The 19,607-nt window shown below is 40.4% G+C and overlaps 1 protein-coding gene across 6 annotated transcripts in view; it reads left to right on the forward strand.

The window, feature by feature from the left end:
- LOC118391565 (zinc finger protein 462-like) overlaps positions 1-19,607 on the forward strand; it is a 76,301-nt gene that overhangs the window by 42,004 nt on the left and 14,690 nt on the right. For 4 of the 6 annotated variants that reach the window (XM_035783071.2, XM_035783066.2, XM_035783068.2 and 1 more), the window contains exons 5-10: positions 59-435; positions 1,334-1,452; positions 7,275-7,475; positions 17,325-17,583; positions 17,865-18,001; positions 18,444-18,667. In XM_035783071.2, the coding sequence (XP_035638964.1) occupies positions 59-435; positions 1,334-1,452; positions 7,275-7,475; positions 17,325-17,583; positions 17,865-18,001; positions 18,444-18,667 (1,317 nt within the window). The remainder of the gene's footprint in view (positions 1-58; positions 436-1,333; positions 1,453-7,274; positions 7,476-17,324; positions 17,584-17,864; positions 18,002-18,443; positions 18,668-19,607) is intronic. The other 2 variants (XM_035783069.2, XM_035783070.2) reach the window with 2 other exon arrangements.

The following is a 19,607-nucleotide window of genomic DNA, read 5'->3' on the forward strand; positions in this document are numbered from 1 at the left end:
GAAATGATAAATAAATATAGCTGCTATAATGCTGTTCTCCCTCTGTCCTTCACCTCAGCAGGAAGTCACAGATGTACCATTGTCCACCATCCCGGGAGAGAACAGCATCACCAACGGAGAGGTGGAAGAGGTGAACGACAACTCCATCATGGAGACATCCCCCAAGGACATGACGATGGTCGCCGGGGATGCGGTTGCCATAGAAACGACGGAGATGGCAGTTGGAGAGGGGGGGGTTGGGGTAGTGGCGCCCGTCGGCCAGCAGGTGAAGGAGAGGCTTGTTGGGGGACACCCGTGTGCTCAGTGCGACCGCGTCTTCATGTCGATGCAGGGGCTGAGGTCCCACGAGAGGAGCCACTCAGCCATGGCCATGTTCACCAGAGAGGACAAGTACAGCTGCCAGTATTGCCAGTTCGTCTCCCCCTTCAGACACAAGTAAGAGGACATAATATAGACTTAAAGAGATAATATAAATGATTGATTCACTGCTTGTCACACACACACACACCAAAGGGCATACAGTACATGTATATACCATAGGCATTCTGGGATTTGGAGTTCACTTTCATGGGCCCTCTGAATTGTTTAAGATTGAGTGTGTTGCTGTTTCGATGAATAGTGTCCTCTAATGTCTTGGTGTGTGTGTGTGGCTGTGTTCTGTATGGCGTTTACTCTACTGCACCTGTCTCTTTAGCTGTGATTTATTTCAACATTCTTTCTGGATGGAATGGAGCCTAAGTGCCAGTCTGTTGGCGATTGACAATGACAGCAATTGAGAAGGAAAGAGCACAAACAGATCTGGCACCAGGCTAGATGAAACACACATTGCCTCCCAATCTCACTCCAGTCCACTCCAGTGAGACACTGCAGGCATGGCAGTCATTTTGATTTTAATTTGTCTTCTTATCCAAAGCTGAAAGAGTTAATCTTTGTTGAGCTCCATTGTGTAATCCCACTGTACTGCATGTGCCCTGACCCAGAAAGGAAATGCGTTCCCATGCCACCCAAGAGGCTTGGATGAAAACACACTAATATTCCCCAGATACGTTCTATGTGGTTTGCAGTCAGACACAAAGAGATACACCAGGGATACAGAGACTGTGGTAGATGTTTTCCCCTACAGCCTCTGCTCTATAGTCATTGGAAATTGTGGTTTTGAAAAGGGAAGCAGTATGGAAACAGATTCCCTCTGCTTCCCTGAAAGTATTCTGTTGTGATGTGTTGGAACATGTGTGAATATATTTCTTTCTCTATATCTCTCTTTGTCTCCCTCTCTGTCTCCTCTCTCTCTAACCCTCTTCCTCCTACTTCCTCTCTGTCTCCATCTCTTCAGTCTGGACAGACACGTGCAGTCCCACCATGGGCACCACAAGCCTTTCAGATGCAAGCTCTGTCCCTTTAAGTCTGCCTACCTGAGTCGCCTGAAGAGTCACCTACACAAAGCACACGCAGGTAGAAAACAACCACAACACACCTCACTGAGCTCTATACAACTACCTGAAACGGACAGTGTTCACGGGGGGGTCCGAAATAGAACTCTATTTCCGATACACCCACGTAAAGAAATACTATATTATACTATGGTGCAGATTTTTGTCTGCAAGAACACTACAGTGAATGCTGTATTATACTGTAGTATTTACTGTAGAATACTGTATTATACTGTAGAATTTACAGTTAACTATAGTATACATTCTGTAGTAAAAGAAAACTGTATTATATACTATAATAATTACTGTAGCGTTTTTGTGGACTGTACTATACTGTAGTATTTACTGTAGTGTTTATGTGGACTGTACTATACTGTAGTATTTACTGTAGTGTTTTGTGGACTGTACTATACTGTAGTATTTACTGTAGTGTTTTTGTGGACTGTACTATACTGTAGTATTTACTGTAGTGTTTTGTGGACTGTACTTTACTGTAGTATTTTTGTGGACTGTACTATACTGTAGTATTTACCCTAGTGTTTTTGTGGACTGTACTATACTGTAGTTTTTGTGGACTGTAATATACTATAGTATTAACTGTAGTGTTTTTGTGGACTGTACTATACTGTAGTATTAACTGTAGTGTTTTTGTGGACTGTACTATACTGTAGTATTTACTGTAGTGTTTTGTGGACTGTACTTTACTGTAGTATTTTTGTGGCCTGTACTATACTGTAGCATTTACTGTAGTGTTTTTGTGGACTGTACTATACTGTAGTATATAATGTAGTGTTTTTGTGGACTGTACTATACTGTAGTTTTTGTGGACTGTAATATACTGTAGTATTAACTGTAGTGTTTTTGTGGACTGTGCTCTACTGTAATATTAACTGTAGTGTTTTTGTGGACTGTACTATACTGTAGTATATACTGTAGTGTTTTTGTGGACTGTACTATACTGTAGTATTTCTGTGAACTGTACTATACTGTAGTTTTTGTGGACTGTAATATACTATAGTATTAACTGTAGTGTTTTTGTGGACTGTACTATACTGTAGTATTTACTGTAGCGTTTTTGTGGACTGTAGTTTTTTTGTGGACTGTACTACACTGTAGTATTTACTCTAGTGTTTTTGTGGACTGTACTATACTGTAGTATTTACTGTAGTGTTTTGTGGACTGTACTTTACTGTAGTATTTTTGTGGACTGTACTATACTGTAGTATTTACCCTAGTGTTTTTGTGGACTGTACTATACTGTAGTTTTTGTGGACTGTAATATACTATAGTATTAACTGTAGTATTTTTGTGGATTGTACTATACTGTAGTATTTACCCTAGTGTTTTTGTGGACTGTACTATACTGTAGTTTTTGTGGACTGTAATATACTATAGTATTAACTGTAGTGTTTTTGTGGACTGTACTATACTGTAGTATTAACTGTAGTGTTTTTGTGGACTGTACTATACTGTAGTATTTACTGTAGTGTTTTGTGGACTGTACTTTACTGTAGTATTTTTGTGGCCTGTACTATACTGTAGCATTTACTGTAGTGTTTTTGTGGACTGTACTATACTGTAGTATATAATGTAGTGTTTTTGTGGACTGTACTATACTGTAGTTTTTGTGGACTGTAATATACTGTAGTATTAACTGTAGTGTTTTTGTGGACTGTGCTCTACTGTAATATTAACTGTAGTGTTTTTGTGGACTGTACTATACTGTAGTATATACTGTAGTGTTTTTGTGGACTGTACTATACTGTAGTATTTCTGTGAACTGTACTATACTGTAGTTTTTGTGGACTGTAATATACTATAGTATTAACTGTAGTGTTTTTGTGGACTGTACTATACTGTAGTATTTACTGTAGCGTTTTTGTGGACTGTAGTTTTTTTGTGGACTGTACTACACTGTAGTATTTACTCTAGTGTTTTTGTGGACTGTACTATACTGTAGTATTTACTGTAGTGTTTTTGTGGACTGTACTATACTGTAGTATTTACTGTATTGTTTTTGTGGACTGTACTATACTGTAGCATTTACTGTAGTGTTTTTGTGGACTGTACTATACTGTAGTATTTACTGTAGTGTTTTTGTGGACTGTACTATACTGTAGCATTTACTGTAGTGTTTTTGTGGACTGTACTATACTGTAGCATTTACTGTAGTGTTTTTGTGGACTGTACTATACTGTAGTGTTTTTGTGGACTGTACTATACTGTAGTGTTTTTGTGGACTGTACTATACTGTAGTATTTACTGTAGTGTTTTTGTGGACTGTACTATACTGTTGTGTTTTTGTGGACTGTACTATACTGTAGTGTTTTTATGGACTGTGCTATACTGTAGTATTTACTGTAGTGTTTTTGTGGACTGTACTGTACTGTAGTATTTACTGTAGTGTTTTTGTGGACTGTACTATACTGTAGCGTTTTTGTGGACTGTAGTGTTTTTGTGGACTGTACTATACTGTAGTGTTTTTGTGGACTGTACTATACTGTAGTATTTACTGTAGTGTTTTGTGGACTGTACTGTACTGTAGTATTTACTGTAGTGTTCTTGTGGACTGCACTATACTGTAGTGTTTTCGTGGACTGTACTATACTGTAGTATTTACTGTAGTGTTTTTGTGGACTGTACTATACTGTAGTGTTTTTGTGGACTGTACTATACTGTAGTGTTTTTGTGGACTGTACTATACTGTAGTATTTACTGTAGTGTTTTGTGGACTGTACTGTACTGTAGTATTTACTGTAGTGTTCTTGTGGACTGTACTATACTGTAGTGTTTTTGTGGACTGTACTATACTGTAGTATTTACTGTAGTGTTTTTGTGGACTGTACTGTACTGTAGTATTTACTGTAGTGTTTTTGTGGACTGTACTATACTGTAGTATTTACTGTAGTGTTTTTCTGTACTGTAGTATTTACTGTAGTGTTTTGTGGACTGTACTATACTGTATTGTTTTTGTGGACTGTGCTCTACTGTAGTATTTACTGTAGTGTTTTTGTGGACTGTACTGTACTGTAGTATTTACTGTAGTGTTTTTGTGGACTGTACTATACTGTAGCGTTTTTGTGGACTGTAGTGTTTTTGTGAACTGTACTGTACTGTAGTATTTACTGTAGTGTTTTTGTGGACTGTACTGTACTGTAGTATTTACTGTAGTGTTTTTGTGGACTGTACTATACTGTAGTGTTTTTGTTTAATTATCTTTGACATGGAAGTGGAGGCTTTCTCCTTCAGGAAACCTACTGGAGAAATACTAAAACAGCACATTTTCCATAAGCTGTAGGTAGGTAGTTAAGACTGGGATCTGAACAGATAATTCGGGGCTTCTGCTCTTTTCTATCACCTGTAGGGAACACCTTGGTCTTCACTTGGCATGTAGGTTTCTCACTCATGGGTGGCACAAATTATGAAATGGGGAGGGGAATTTTTTTTCTCCCTTTATTTAACTAGGCAAGTCAGTTAAGAACAAATTCTTATTTTCAATGATGGCATAGGAACAGTTAACTGCCTGGTCAGGGGCAGAACAACAGCTCAGGGATTTGAACTTGCAACCTTTCGGTTCCTAGTCCGATGCTCTAACCACTAGGCTACCCTGCCGCCCCATGGGCAGGTTTATGCAAAAAAAGATACTGTAGTGTTTACTGTAGTTATATAAAAAAAAGTGTTGCGTTTTTGCGGACATTACTGTAGTATTTACTGCAGTCTTTTTTTAAATAATACTGTAGTACAGTATACTACAACATTCCATAGTAAGTACTGCACATGATCAAGGGATACTACAGTATGTAGTATAGTATTCTACAGTATAATACAGTTTCCTATAGAATACTATAGTATGTACTGTAGTATTGTATACTGTCCTTCACAAGCAAAAGAGTAGTAACTGCACATTTGGTCAAAAAATGTGTTACTGACATTTTTGATACATTAAATACATGCTTTATCATTGGTGTCACCAATCTGCAGTTTGTACGGTTTACCTTGGTATTATTGATTCTTCTTTGCTGATACAAGTATCAAACTATATGAAACTGATAGCCACATACAAATAAATGTATGAACACACGTTTGTGTTTAAAAAAAAAATCATAATGGAAATGTATTCCAGTGGGTGTAAGAAGCAAGAAGGCAGTAACTGCAGTCTAGGGTCAAAGGTCATGTCAGAGTCAATATGAAAAGAAAAAAGGCCGTATAGTAAGACAACAGGTTTTCAGTGATCTGCCAACTCATTTGGCTGGACAATTAAAACTTTAAAGCTATTTTTCCCAGTTACACTCAATGAGTAGTTATTGCTCTTTTACTTGGTAGGGCAGTATAGTAAACTGTAGTATTTTTTTCATGTGGGTAGTGCACTACCTTTACAGGGCTGTGGTTAATAGGATGACAATTCAGACGCAACCCACGTGTACTGTAACATGGTATGTTATTAGCCTGCTGGTCCCAGATCTGTTCATGCTGCCAAACATGACTTAATAGGAGCTGGCTGATCTACTGATCTAGGACCAAGCTAGTGGGTTATTATTGTCCCCAGCTGTGTATTGGGTCTGTGGCCTAGTCTGAATGTATGACTTTACTGTTCGAGGATACTAAATCAACACTAATATCAGTAGTCTCTTAGATGTCCCCTATGGGAATATCTTAAACTCAGCCTGTCATTTAGTGCAGTGAATATCTGTCATACAAGTGGCTGCGGATTTGCTCTGTGTGATGTTGTTGGATATTGACTCCTATAGGCTGCACTGGTGCAGCCAGGGAACCAACTCCAGAACAGAGGAATAGATATGATAGCCAATCATCACAAATGACAATGTGAGAACATAGAAGAACCATCTAAAAACTAGTCATGAATGTTGTCTCAGTTATGATTGGAAAAGAACACAGAAAGAAGAGTCAGCAACAATCAACAATTGCTTCAGATAATCGACTCCAAAGCAGAGCCATTTAACATTTGATTACATGTTGAAAGTGTTCTAACATGGTCTGTTGGTGGTGGTTTTCTTCAAAACGCCTTCTGTTGTTTACAGTATATTATACCACAGCAGTGTTGAAAACTAGTTTCTGATTTGTTGGAAGGGCATTCTAGAATGGACATTAAAACCAGATTACAGGACAGTTGAAAAAGATTGGGTTTGGATTGCTGCCTTGGTAATGGATCATGTGTATGCAGTGGAATCCATAGCTTGTAGCATGTGAATGCTGCTTCTCTCGATAAGGTGCAAAAGTCATTGAAGGGTAGAGCAGTAGAAAATGAGTGTCAGCACCCCTCTTTTCAGGTCCGTTGGCTGCCAAAGGCACTGGCTCTGTCAGTCTAGCTGAAAGCTTTTGGCCTTACAATATAGTATCAAGCCAATCGATTTGCCCTTGAATAGATTTGGGGTTCTCATCATAAAAAGTGTCAAAAAAAGAAAATTGTCAGACGAGCGGCAGATTGTCGTGTCTTGAGTGACTCGGAGTCTAAAAACTGACTGGCGTGTTCAAATCCATACTAAGTTGGACAAAGCCGCTCTCAAAAGAGAGCCGCTCTGACCAACGTTTCTGCTACTTTGCCGAAGAGAGAGAGTCCTTTCTTTTACACTATCATAGTTTTTTTCTTTTTAGTTGTTTTTTTACTGTGACTTTAATGAAATTATATTTAGTGAAATATTATCATCAAACTGCAAAAGATACATGAAATATTGATATGATCTTTATTTATTCTTGACACATACAGGTGTCTTTGGGTCCTTGAGAATATCTAACGGTTACATAAAACCCATGTTTTATTATGAGCCATTCTGACTCTGGGTTACTTTACTTGCTATTATTATTATTATTATTACTATTTTACAGGCGAGAACACCTATAAGTGCTTGTCCTGCCCCTTCTCCTCAATGACTATCAGCCAGCTGAAGGAGCACTCTCTGAGGGACCATGGGGAGGCCCTGACCCTCCCCAGGCTTCGTGCTGGCGCTACCACCCAGGGCCCCCAGACCAGGCCCCTCAGGCTGGGCTCAGACCCTCACCAGACTCCCCTGACCTCTAACCTTGACGGTAAGAGCTCCATCTGTATTACCAAGCAGACTGAGATGGAAGACTTTTATTGATCGTAGATTGTTTTTAGTTTGATATTTTTTATTATTTTTTTAACCAGGAAGGTAATTGCGATTAACATATCTTATTCAAATGAACCCTAATTTATTCTCTGATATACCGTTTATTTTTAGGGTGTTTTCATATATAGACTGGCTTGCGAAAGTATACACCCCCTTGGAATTTTTCCTAGTTTGTTGCCTTATAACCTGGAATTAAAATAGATTTTGGGGGGGTTTGTATCATTTGATTTACACAACATGCCTACCACTTTGAAGATGCAAAATATTTTTTATTGTGAAACAAACAAGAAATAAGACAAAAACAACATAAGCGTGCATAACGCTGATTAGTTATGAGCGTGCATAACTAATCACCCCCCAAAAGTCAATACTTTGCAGCAATTACAGCTGCAAGTCTCTTGGGGTATGTCTCTATAAGCTTGGCACATCTAGCCACTGGGATTTTCGGCCATTCTTCAAGGCAAAACTGCTCCAGCTCCTTCAAGTTGGATGGGTTCCGCTTGTGTACAGCAATCTATAAGTCATACCACAGATTCTCAATTGGATTGAGGTCTGGGCTTTGACTAGGTCATTCCAAGACATTTAAATGTTTCCCCTTAAACCACTTGAATGTTGCTTTAGTATGCTTAGGGTCTTTGTCCTGCTGGAAGGTAAACCTCCGTCCCAGTCTCAAATCTCTGGAAGACTGAAGCAGGTTTCCCTCAATCATTTCCCTGTATTTAGCACCATCCTTCATTCCTTCAATTCTGACCAGTTTCCCGGTCCCTGCCAATGAAAAACATCCCCACAGCATGATGCTGCCAACACCATGATTCACTGTGGGGATGTTGTTCTTGGGGTGATGAGAGGTGTTTGGTTTGCGCCAGACATAGCATGTTCCTTGATGGCCAAAAACCTTAATTTTAGTCTCATCTGACCAGAGTACCTTCTTCTATATGTTTGGGGAGACTCCCACATACCTGTTGGTGAACACCAAACGTGTTTGCTTATTTTTTCCTTTAAGCAATGGCTTTTTTCTGGTCACTGTTCCGTAAAGCCCAGCTCTGTGGAGTGTACAGCTTAAAGTGATCTTATGGACAGATACTTCCATCTCCACTGTGGAGCTCCTTCGGGGTTATCTTTGGTCTCTTTGTTGCCTCTCTTTGTTGCCTCTTGTACACAGGTGGACTTTAACTAATTATGTGACTTCTGAAGGTAATTGGTGTCACCAGATCTTATTTAGTGGCTTCATAGCAAAGGGGTTGAATATATATGCACCCACCACTTTTCAGTTTTACATTTTTTTTTAAACAAGTCTTTTTTTAAATTTCACTTCACCAATTTGGACTAGTTTGTGTATGTCCATTACATGAAATCCAAATAAATATATATTTAAATTACCAGTTGTGTAACAATCGTCGTGTGAAGGATTGGACCAAAACGCAGCGTGCTAAGTGTTCATGATAAATCTAATACTCAAAACACTCGAACAAAATAACAGAGGGAAAACCGAAACAGTCCTGTCAGGTGAAGGTCAAGAGCCATGCATCCTCCGAAACAACGACTCTGCCAAGCCGCACTGCTTCTTAACACACTGCTCACTTAACCCAGAAGCCAGCCAATGTGTCAAAGAAAACCCCGTACAACTGTCGACCGTGTCAGCGTGTATGCGTCCGGCCCGCCGCAGGAGTGGCAGTCTGACGGACAAATCTGGGTTTGGTGGATGCCTAGAGAACGCTACCTGCCCCAGTGTGTAGTGCCAACTGTAAAGTTTGGTGGAGGATGTCTTTTTCTTTGCAACTCTGCCTAGAATACAGACACTGGACAGAGGAACTCTGCCGAGAAGGCCAGCATCCCGGAGTCACCTCTTCACTGTTGACATTGAGACGGATGTTTTGCATGTACTATTTAATAAAGCTGCCATTTGAGGACTTGTGAGGCATCTGTTTCTCAAACTAGATACTAATGTACTTGTCCTCTTGCTCAGTTGTGCACCGGGGCCTCCCACTCCTCTTTCTATTCTGGTTAGAGCGAGTTTGCGCTGTTCTATGAAGGGAGTAGTACACAGCGCTGTACATGATCTTCAGTTTCTTGGCAATTTCTCTCAAGGAATAGCCTTCATTTCTCAGAACATAAATAGACTGACAAGTTTCAGAAATAAGTTATTTGTTTCTGGCCATTTTGAGCCTGTATTTGCCATTTTGAGCCTGTATTTGCCATTTTGAGCCTGTATTTGCCATTTTGAGCCTGTATTTGCCATTTTGAGCCTGTATTTGCCATTTTGAGCCTGTAATCGAATGGATTGAACAGCTCATTAAGCTCTACTAGTTTATGCTGTAGATCACATATTGAAAACAAATAATCTGAACATTGTGTCAGTACAAAACTCTACACATATTTTGGAATTCCTTTGCATCCTTGACAATCTCTAATCAATATCCAAAAAGAGCATACGTTTATTTTGTGCCACTATTATGAGGGGTTATGTCAGGGGAAACAGTGTTGCAGTAGTCTAGTGCGTGGTTCTGGAATAATGACAAGAGAACCTGGGCAGCTTTGTGTTCACATTGCCCACAAAAAAAGGAAACAGGACTGTGGAATTCAAGCTAACCACAAGCTGACCACGTGAGATGGTCTCAGTTTGGTTCGCTTCGGGGGCTCTTTTGAGGGGTCTGAGTTCTGTAGGAGTGTTCACACTGCACAAAAAATTAAGCGAACCCCACTGAATTCACAAAAATTGTATGAAAAGGACCAAGTGTGAAAACACCCTTTACAAAAGGCCTCAAGTAGTAGTATTAATAGGTTTTATAAGTTTAATGCAATCATGGACTGAATTGTACAACACAGTTAACATCAAATAATACAATTCCTAAACGAACACAATATATACAGAACAATAATACTACAAACACAATATATACAGAACAATAATACTACAAACACAATATATACAGAACAATAATACTACAAACACAATATATACAGAACAATAATACTACAAACACAATATTTGGGGTTGGGTGCTGTTGACACATACACATTTTCAATTACAACCAGTACAAGCCTCATTCATTTCAAGTCTGTCGAGCATCATAACTCAGCAGGGCAGCCCTTTTCACCGCTAGGGGAAACACTGGGATAGGAGCTAACATATGGTCTCCTTCTGAAATCCCAGGATTCACATTGTTAGACCTGATCAAACAGAATCCACCTTTCTTTTTGTGCCCATGACTGGTTCCAGGAGGTGTTAAACTAGCATGTCAGGTGCCTGGCCCTCCAACCGACCGCCCCGCTCTGTTCTAGAATGTTCTTGGCAGGTGTCATCTAGCTGCGGGCACAATGGAATGTTCCCTCTAGGTGGAAGTGGAACACCGAGAGCAGAGCAGAGAAGCACTGTGGAATGCAACCGCCATGTCACCCTTGGCTACAGCAGACCATTGAGGGGGAACAGAGCAGAACGTTAGCAGTTCTAAACGTTACAACTAGTGTTTGTGCTGTCTTGTACTTTGGTGCAGGGTTTTCCTATGAAAGTTATTGACTGTTGAATATCTGTGGTCGTCATGATACTAGTGTAAAAATATTTCACTTGGCTGATCTCCTAAAGTCCCCAAGGAGTCTGCTGCTTCCTTCCTGCCTCACAGTGGTTCAGCACGGTTCAACAGCTCTTGGGCAGAACTATTGGCTTCTGTTACTACAATTTAAGAAGACAGATTACTACTTTCTCAAAGAATTTGACTGTACCTGCCATCTCATCTACATATTCACTGGCTTCGTCTTGCTACTGTGCTGAATGAGGCATTTTTCACATGCAGACATCCACACAGTTCTGGGATGGTACAGTACACACTAAAAACAAATTATTCTATATAGTGGCAAATAAGGGTTATTTGGCTTGTTACCACAGAGGATCCCTTTTTGGAGCTACAGTGCCTTGCGAAAGTATTCGGCCCCCTTGAACTTTGCGACCTTTTGCCACATTTCAGGCTTCAAACATAAAGATATAAAACTGTATTTTTTTGTGAAGAATCAACAACAAGTGGGACACAATCATGAAGTGGAACGACATTTATTGGATATTTCAAACTTTTTTAACAAATCAAAAACTGAAAAATTGAGCGTGCAAAATTATTCATTCCCCTTAAGTTAATACTTTGTAGCACCACCTTTTGCTGTGATTACAGCTGTAAGTCGCTTGGGGTATGTCTCTATCAGTTTTTCACATCGAGAGACTGAAATTCTTTCCCATTCCTCCTTGCAAAACAGCTCGAGCTCAGTGAGGTTGGATGGAGAGCATTTGTGAACAGCAGTTTTCAGTTCTTTCCACAGATTCTCGATTGGATTCAGGTCTGGACTTTGACTTGGCCATTCTAACACCTGGATATGTTTATTTTTTAACCATTCCATTGTAGATTTTGCTTTATGTTTTGGATCATTGTCTTGTTGGAAGACAAATCTCCGTCCCAGTCTCAGGTCTTTTATAGACTCCATGGTCCTGTATTTGGCTCCATCCATCTTCCCATCAAGTTTAACCATCTTCCCTGTCCCTGCTGAAGAAAAGCAGGCCCAAACCATGATGCTGCCACCACCATGTTTGACAGTGGGGATGGTGTGTTCAGGGTGATGAGCTGTGTTGCTTTTACGCCAAACATAACGTTTTGCATTGTTGCCAAAAAATTCAATTTTGGTTTCATCTGACCAGAGCACCTTCTTCCACATGTTTGGTGTGTCTCCCAGGTGGCTTGTGGCAAACATTAAACAACACTTTTTATGGATATCTTTAAGAAATGGCTTTCTTCTTGCCACTCTTCCATAAAGGCCAGATTTGTGCAATATACGACTGATTGTTGTCCTATGGACAGAGTCTCCCACCTCAGCTATAGATCTCTGCAGTTCATCCAGAGTGATCATGGGCCTCTTGGCTGCATCTCTGATCAGTCTTCTCCTTGTATGAGCTGAAAGTTTAGAGGGACGGCCAGGTCTTGGTAGATTTGCAGTGGTCTGATACTCCTTCCATTTCAATATTATCGCTTGCACAGTGCTCCTTGGGATATTTAAAGCTTGGGAAATCTTTTTGTATCCAAATCCGGCTTTAAACTTCTTCACAAAAGTATCTCGGACCTGCCTGGTGCGTTCCTTGTTCTTCATGATGCTCTCTGCGCTTTTAACGGACCTCTGAGACTATCACAGGTGCATCTATACGGAGACTTGATTACACACAGGTGGATTGTATTTATCATCATTAGTCATTTAGGTCAACATTGGATCATTCAGAGATCCTCACTGAACTTCTGGAGAGAGTTTGCTGCACTGAAAGTAAAGGGGCTGAATAATTTTGCACACCCAATTTTTCCGTTTTTGATTTGTTAAAAAAGTTTGAAATATCCAATAAATGTCATTCCACTTCATGATTGTGTCCCACTTGTTGTTGATTCTTCACAAAAAAATACAGTTTTATATCTTTATGTTTGAAGCCTGAAATGTGGCAAAAGGTCGCAAAGTTCAAGGGGGCCGAATACTTTCGCAAGGCACTGTATATAGAAACTTTTTTGAAGATTATGTAAAGAAACATGTTCATAAGGTTCTAAATGGAACCTCTGTGGTGCTATAAAGAACCCGTTCCTAAGGTTCTATAAAGAACTATTAATAAAATATTCTATATACAGTGGCAAGAAAAAGTATGTGAACCCTTTGGAATTATCTGGATTTCTGCATGAATTGGTCATAAAATTAGATCGGATCTTCATCAAAGTTACAACAACAGACAAACACAGTCTGCTTAAACTAATAACACACAGATTATTGTATTTTTCTTGTCTATATTGAATACATAATTTAAACAGTGTAGGTTGGAAAAAGTACGTGAACCACGAGGCTAATGACTTCTACAAAACGTAGTTGGAGTCAGGCTAACCTGGAGTCCAATCATTGAGATGAGATTTGAGATGTTAGTTTGAGCTGCCCTGCCCTATAAAAAACACTCACAACATTTGAGTTTGCTAGTCACAAGAAGCATTGCCCGATGTGAACCATGCCTCGAACAAAAGAGATCTCAGTAGACCCAATTGTTGACTTGCATAAAGCTGGAAAGATACAAAAGTATCTTTAAAAGCCTCCATTTGCTCCGTTCCAGCCATTATTATGAGCCCTCCAAATTGTCTATAAATGGAGAAAGTTCAGCACTGTTGCTTCTCTCCCTAGGAGTGGCCGTCCTGCAAAGATGACTCCAAGAGCACAGAGCAGAATGCTCAATGAGGTTAAGAAGAATCCTAGTGTGTCAGCTAAAGACTTACAGAACTTTCTAGACCATGCTAACATCTCTATTGATGAGTCTACGATACGTAAAACACTAAACACGCTAACATCTCTGTTGACGAGTCTACGATACGTAAAACACTAAACACACTAACATCTCTGTTGATGAGTCTACGATACGTAAAACACTAAACACGCTATCATCTCTGTTGACGAGTCTACGATACGTAAAACACTAAACACGCTAACATCTCTGTACGTAAAACACTAAACATGCTAACATCTCTGTTGACGAGTCTACGATACATAAAACACTAAACACGCTAACATCTCTGTTGACGAGTCTACGATACGTAAAACATTAAACATACTAACATCTCTGTTGACGAGTCTACGATACATAAAACATTAAACACGCTAACATCTCTGTTGACGAGTCACTAAACACGCTATATCTCTGTAAAACATTAAACATGCTAACATCTCTGTTGACGAGTCTACGATCTCTGTTGACGGAAAACATTAAACATGCTAACATCTCTGTTGACGAGTCTAAACACGATACGTTGAAAACATTAAACACTGCTAACATCTCTATTGACGAAACACGTCTCTCTGTTGACGAGTCTACGACGATACATAAAAAACACTAAACATGCTAACATCTCTGTTGACGAGTCTACGATACATAAAACACTAAACACGCTAACATCTCTGTTGACGAGTCTACGATAAACACGCTAACATCTCTAAACACACTAAACACACTAACATCTCTGTTGACGACATAACATCTCTGCTAACATCTCTGTTGACGAGTCTACGATACATAAAACATTAAACATGCTAACATCTCTGTTGACGAGTCTACGATACGATAAAACATAAAACACTAAACATGCTAACATCTCTGTTGACGAAAACACTAAACACGTCTCTCTGTTGACGATACATAAAACACTAAACACGCTAACATCTCTGTTGATGAGTCTACGATACGTAAAACACTAAATCACGCTAACATCTCTGTTCTCTGTTGACGAGTCTACGAGTCTACGATACGTAAAACACTAAACACGCTAACATCTCTGTTGACGAGTCTACGATATCGTAAAACACTAAACACGCTAACATCTCTGTTGACGAGTCTACGATACATAAAACAAAACAAAACACGCTAACATCTCTGTTGATGAGTCTACGATACGTAAAACACTAAACATGCTAACATCTCTGTTGATGAGTCTACGATACGTAAAACACTAAACACGCTAGAACGGTGTTCATGGGAGGAAGCAGCCATCTGCAGTCCAAAAAACATTGCTGCACGTCATCTCTGTTGACTGTAGCTCAGTTGGTAAATACATAAAACACTAAACACACTAACATCTCTGTTGACGAGTCTACGATACGTAAAACACTAAACACGCATGGCGCTTGTAACGCCAGGGTAGTGGGTTCAATCCCGGGACCACCCATACGTAGAATGTATGCACACATGACTGTAAGTCATCTCTGTTGACTTTGGAACATCTCTGTTGAAGTCTACGATACATAAAACACTAAACACGCATCTCTGTTGATGAGTCTGCACTAAATGGCATATATTATTATTATTATATTACAAGAACTCATAAGTTCGCAAAAGAGCATCTGGATGTTACACAGCGCCACTGGTGAAATATTCTGTGGACAGATGAAACGACAGTTGAGTTGTTTGGAAGGAACACAACACTATGTTTGGAGAAAAAAGGCACAGCACAACATCAAAACCTCATCCCAACTGTAAAGTCTGGTGAAGGGAGCATCATAATGTGGGGCTGCTTTGCTGCCTCAGGGCCTGGACAGCTTGCTATCATCGACGGAAAAATGAATTCCCAAGTTTATCAAGACATTTTGCAGGAGAATGTAAGGCTATCTGTCCGCCAATTGAAGCTCAACATAAGTTGGGTGATGCAACAGGACAACGACCTAAAACACAGAAGTAAATCAACAACATAATGGCTTCAACAGAAGAAAATACGCCTTCTGGAGTGGCCCAGTCAGAGTCCTGACCTTAACCCGATTGAGATGCTGCGGCATGACCTCGAGTGGTTCACACCAGACATCCCAAGAATATTCCTGAACTGAAACAGTTTTTTTGTAAAGAGGAATGGTCCAAAATTCCTCTTGACCGTTGTGCAGGTCTGATCTGCAACTACAGAAAACATTTGGTTGAGGTTATTGCTGCCAAAGGAGGGTCAACCAGTTATTAAATCCAAGGGTTCACATACTTTTCCCACCCTGCACTATGAATGTTTACACGGTGTGTTCAATAAAGACATGAAAACATATAATTGTTTGTTTGTTATTAGTTTAAGCAGACTGTGTTTGTCTATTGTTGTGACTTAGATGAAGATCAGATCAAATTTTATGACCAATTTATGCAGAAGTCCAGGTAATTCCAAAGGGTTCACATACTTTTTCTTGCAAAAAGGGTTTCGCTGTAGTAACAACCCTTTTTGGGGCTATATAGAACACTTTTTAATAGTTCTTTACAGAACCTTTCTGGAGAGTGGTTCTATAGAGAACCTTCCTCAATCTCAAAGGTTCTTTATTGATCATTTTGAAGAATCATACAAGGTTTTTTATTCTGGTTAGCCATATTGTTAAAATTCCATGGGTGTCATTATTGTGTTAATTGACAAGTTAAATCAGCTGTACTAGCGACCAGGGCCAGGGGTCGTTGAGGAGTCGCTGAGGAGAGAATTGATAACCACTGATTTAGTCAACAGTTCTCAATTGACACAAGGCCTTACTTGATTCTTTCACAAGATACTGTTACTGGCACCTGTCATGTATAACATCTTATGGCATAAAACAACAGATTAGATCAACTGGAATGACACTCTCACTCATGGTTGCACAAAAACAGCTGTGCGTAAACCACGCCCCAAAATATTATATTGAGCCACTTCCCCTACATTTCAATTAGCACTAAAAGAGAAAAGAACCCTTTTGTGAACTGTAAGGAACCATTGAAGGGCTCTAAGTGTTCTTTGAGTCATTATGGTTCCTCGTAGAACCATCACTCTTCCCAAAGAACCCTTGAGGAACCCATTCTTAGTGTGTAGAGCCGTGGTGGGTTTGATTTCCATTCCGGAATCCTCTGGCATTCTATAAGTAAAACCCAACACACTCCAGATCCAGATTCTGAAGCAATGTTTACTTTTATAGCTCTTTGGGTGAATCCTCACAGCCAGTTTGAGTTCTTGACAGGGTGTTTTCTCTGTTAATAACTAGTAGATGATTAATTACTACAGTATAAAAAAGGAAGTTACTGTAAGGCAGTATTTCTTCATGGTTTTTATCCATATGGTCCTGTGTGGCTTAGTTTGCATTAGCGTGGTACTAGCAATGCCAAGGTTGTGGGTTCAATTCCCAGAGGGATCACACACAAAAAAAAATCACTAATTGTACTGTAACTGTGAGTCATTTTGGATAAAAGTGTCTGCTGAATGGTAGTGTATTATACGATATACACACTCAGCCCCCACTCTCTCTTCCCGCACTCTAGACGCTGGGTACCTGCATGAGACGGCGGACGTACGGCAGCAGCTCAGTCACTATCAGCTAGCATCTCGTGGTCATGTGACCTCCCCCACCGCCCCGGCCCAGGGTGCGCCCTCCGACACGCGTCCGGATGGCATCCTGACCTGTGAGTTCTGTGAGTTCAGTTCGGGGTACATGCAGAGCCTGCGCCGCCACTACAGAGACAGACACGGAGGGAAGAAGCTGTTCAAGTGCAAGGACTGCTCCTTCTTCACCTGCTCCAAGTAAGAAAATGAATGATACTGTGACAACAAATGTGGCTTTCCTTGAGTCCTCACATCCTCTTTCCTCCTTAAACCGCATTGGAGGAGAGGATCCAAGGTCCCTCACAAATACATGCTGACAAAATGGAGAGGAGAGTGGACATGAGGAATCAAGGAAAGACAAATGGTCTTATTTATCTTATTTTGGGGGGGGAGTTTTATGATGGTTGCTTGGCAACTGATTGTGCTTGTTGTTTTCTTCTGTCCGCTGGGCCTCACTGCATATGTTCGGTTCCTCTCAGGTCAGCATTCACCATGCATGTGGAAGCAGGACACACCGTCGTTCTTGAGGAGGGTCACAAAGACCTGCGCTGTCCACTCTGTCTCTACCACACCAAATACAAGAGCAATATGATCGACCACATCGTCCTGCACAGGGGTATGCCATAGTTTATCTGCTCAAATATTGATAAGACAATTCAGAGGGAAATATCTCTTAGTGCCAGGTGTCATGATCTTATTGAGCTTAAAGTCACAGCTGTACTCGCCTCGGAGTTCCGGGACATTACACTATATTGTCGCAAACCAAAGTGATTAGCTACACTTACTAAGGTACAGTGGAGGCTACTGAGGGAGGACGGCTCATAATAATGTCTGGAACGGAGCAAATGGAATGGCATCAAAAACATGGAAACCATGCAGTTAATGTATTTGATACCATTCCACTGATTCCACCCCAGTCATTACCAGGAGCCCCTCCTCCCCAGGTCCCACCAACCTCCTGTGCTAAGATATGACTTCACAGTTGTAAGTGTTATGGTGTTTACACAATAGTCATTATCTCTTTCTTTCTCTCTCTCCCCTCTCCTTCACCCCCACAGAGGAGCGCGTGGTACCCCTGGAGGTGTCCCGCTCCAAGCTGTCTCGCCACCTGGCGGGTGTGGTGTTCCGCTGCCACAAGTGCACCTTCACCTGCTCCAGCGACCAGAGCCTGCAGCTGCACATCACTAAGCATAACGAGATGAAACCCTACCAGTGCCAGCTGTGTTACTACGACAGCAGGCAGCGTTACCAGCTGGAGGAACACCTCCGAGACGAGCACAAGGTAAGTCAGACCCCAGAACTACAACTCCCATCATGCAGCCTGTCTGGCTGGCACATATGCAAGAAACTTCATCCTGTCAATATGGGAAGTGTGTTGATATTATAGTATAGTCTTGTTTTCACTCTGTGGCACACACCCCTCCACGATGTGGTCTGAACTCCAACTCCCATCATACTCTGCCTTGACCCATGCTCTTCCTGTTCATTTTTTATTTATTTTTTACTTTGGGGTAGCCTACACATCAATCTTTAATTCAGCTGTACGTGTCCTGGGGATGGGTCGGCTTTTTAAAAAATCCTAAATTACCTACTTGCTTTTTAAAATAGGCAGTTTTCTAAGGATATCATCCTGAGAATATCACAAGATCGTGCCAACTTGTATACAATTCTGTTTTTGGCATCCCTTCCTCTCAGAGATGGCTTCAAGAGGTCTCAGTGCATTTTATATCCGTGTCTAATAAGTTCTGAGTTATTTCAGTGCTTTATCATAGAATTTATTAAACCTCCATTACATGCAGATAAAATGCGCTTATCTGGAAAAAGGATCTGAAGTCATACAAAGTAAACCAAGCAAGATGATTCACATCCCACACACATACATCCGGCTATCTATTCTGAGTGCATATCACAAAGAATAGGTTTCATTTCCCATAGTCCCTAAATGGGGATAATGCATGAGATGCTGAACGAGTGCAGATGGCCTTTCGTGAGGTTGAAGTGACATTAAGAGGGCTCAGACAACACTAGCTGTTTTTTAAGGGAAGACCAAGAAGCTCCTGTTCCTTGAACTCATTGTTTGTACTAAAAGCCAATTATATAATTCTTTTATGACATGATACTTATCAATCATGGTTGGTGGTGCTCGTAAATTATAGAAATTGTGCTTCATGTTATACAGTATCGTTAAACATGAATAGTTGCAAAAAAAACGTCACATTTAA

Source organism: Oncorhynchus keta, chromosome 12 (genome assembly GCF_023373465.1).
Source record: "Oncorhynchus keta strain PuntledgeMale-10-30-2019 chromosome 12, Oket_V2, whole genome shotgun sequence".
NCBI classification, from domain to species: domain Eukaryota; kingdom Metazoa; phylum Chordata; class Actinopteri; order Salmoniformes; family Salmonidae; genus Oncorhynchus; species Oncorhynchus keta.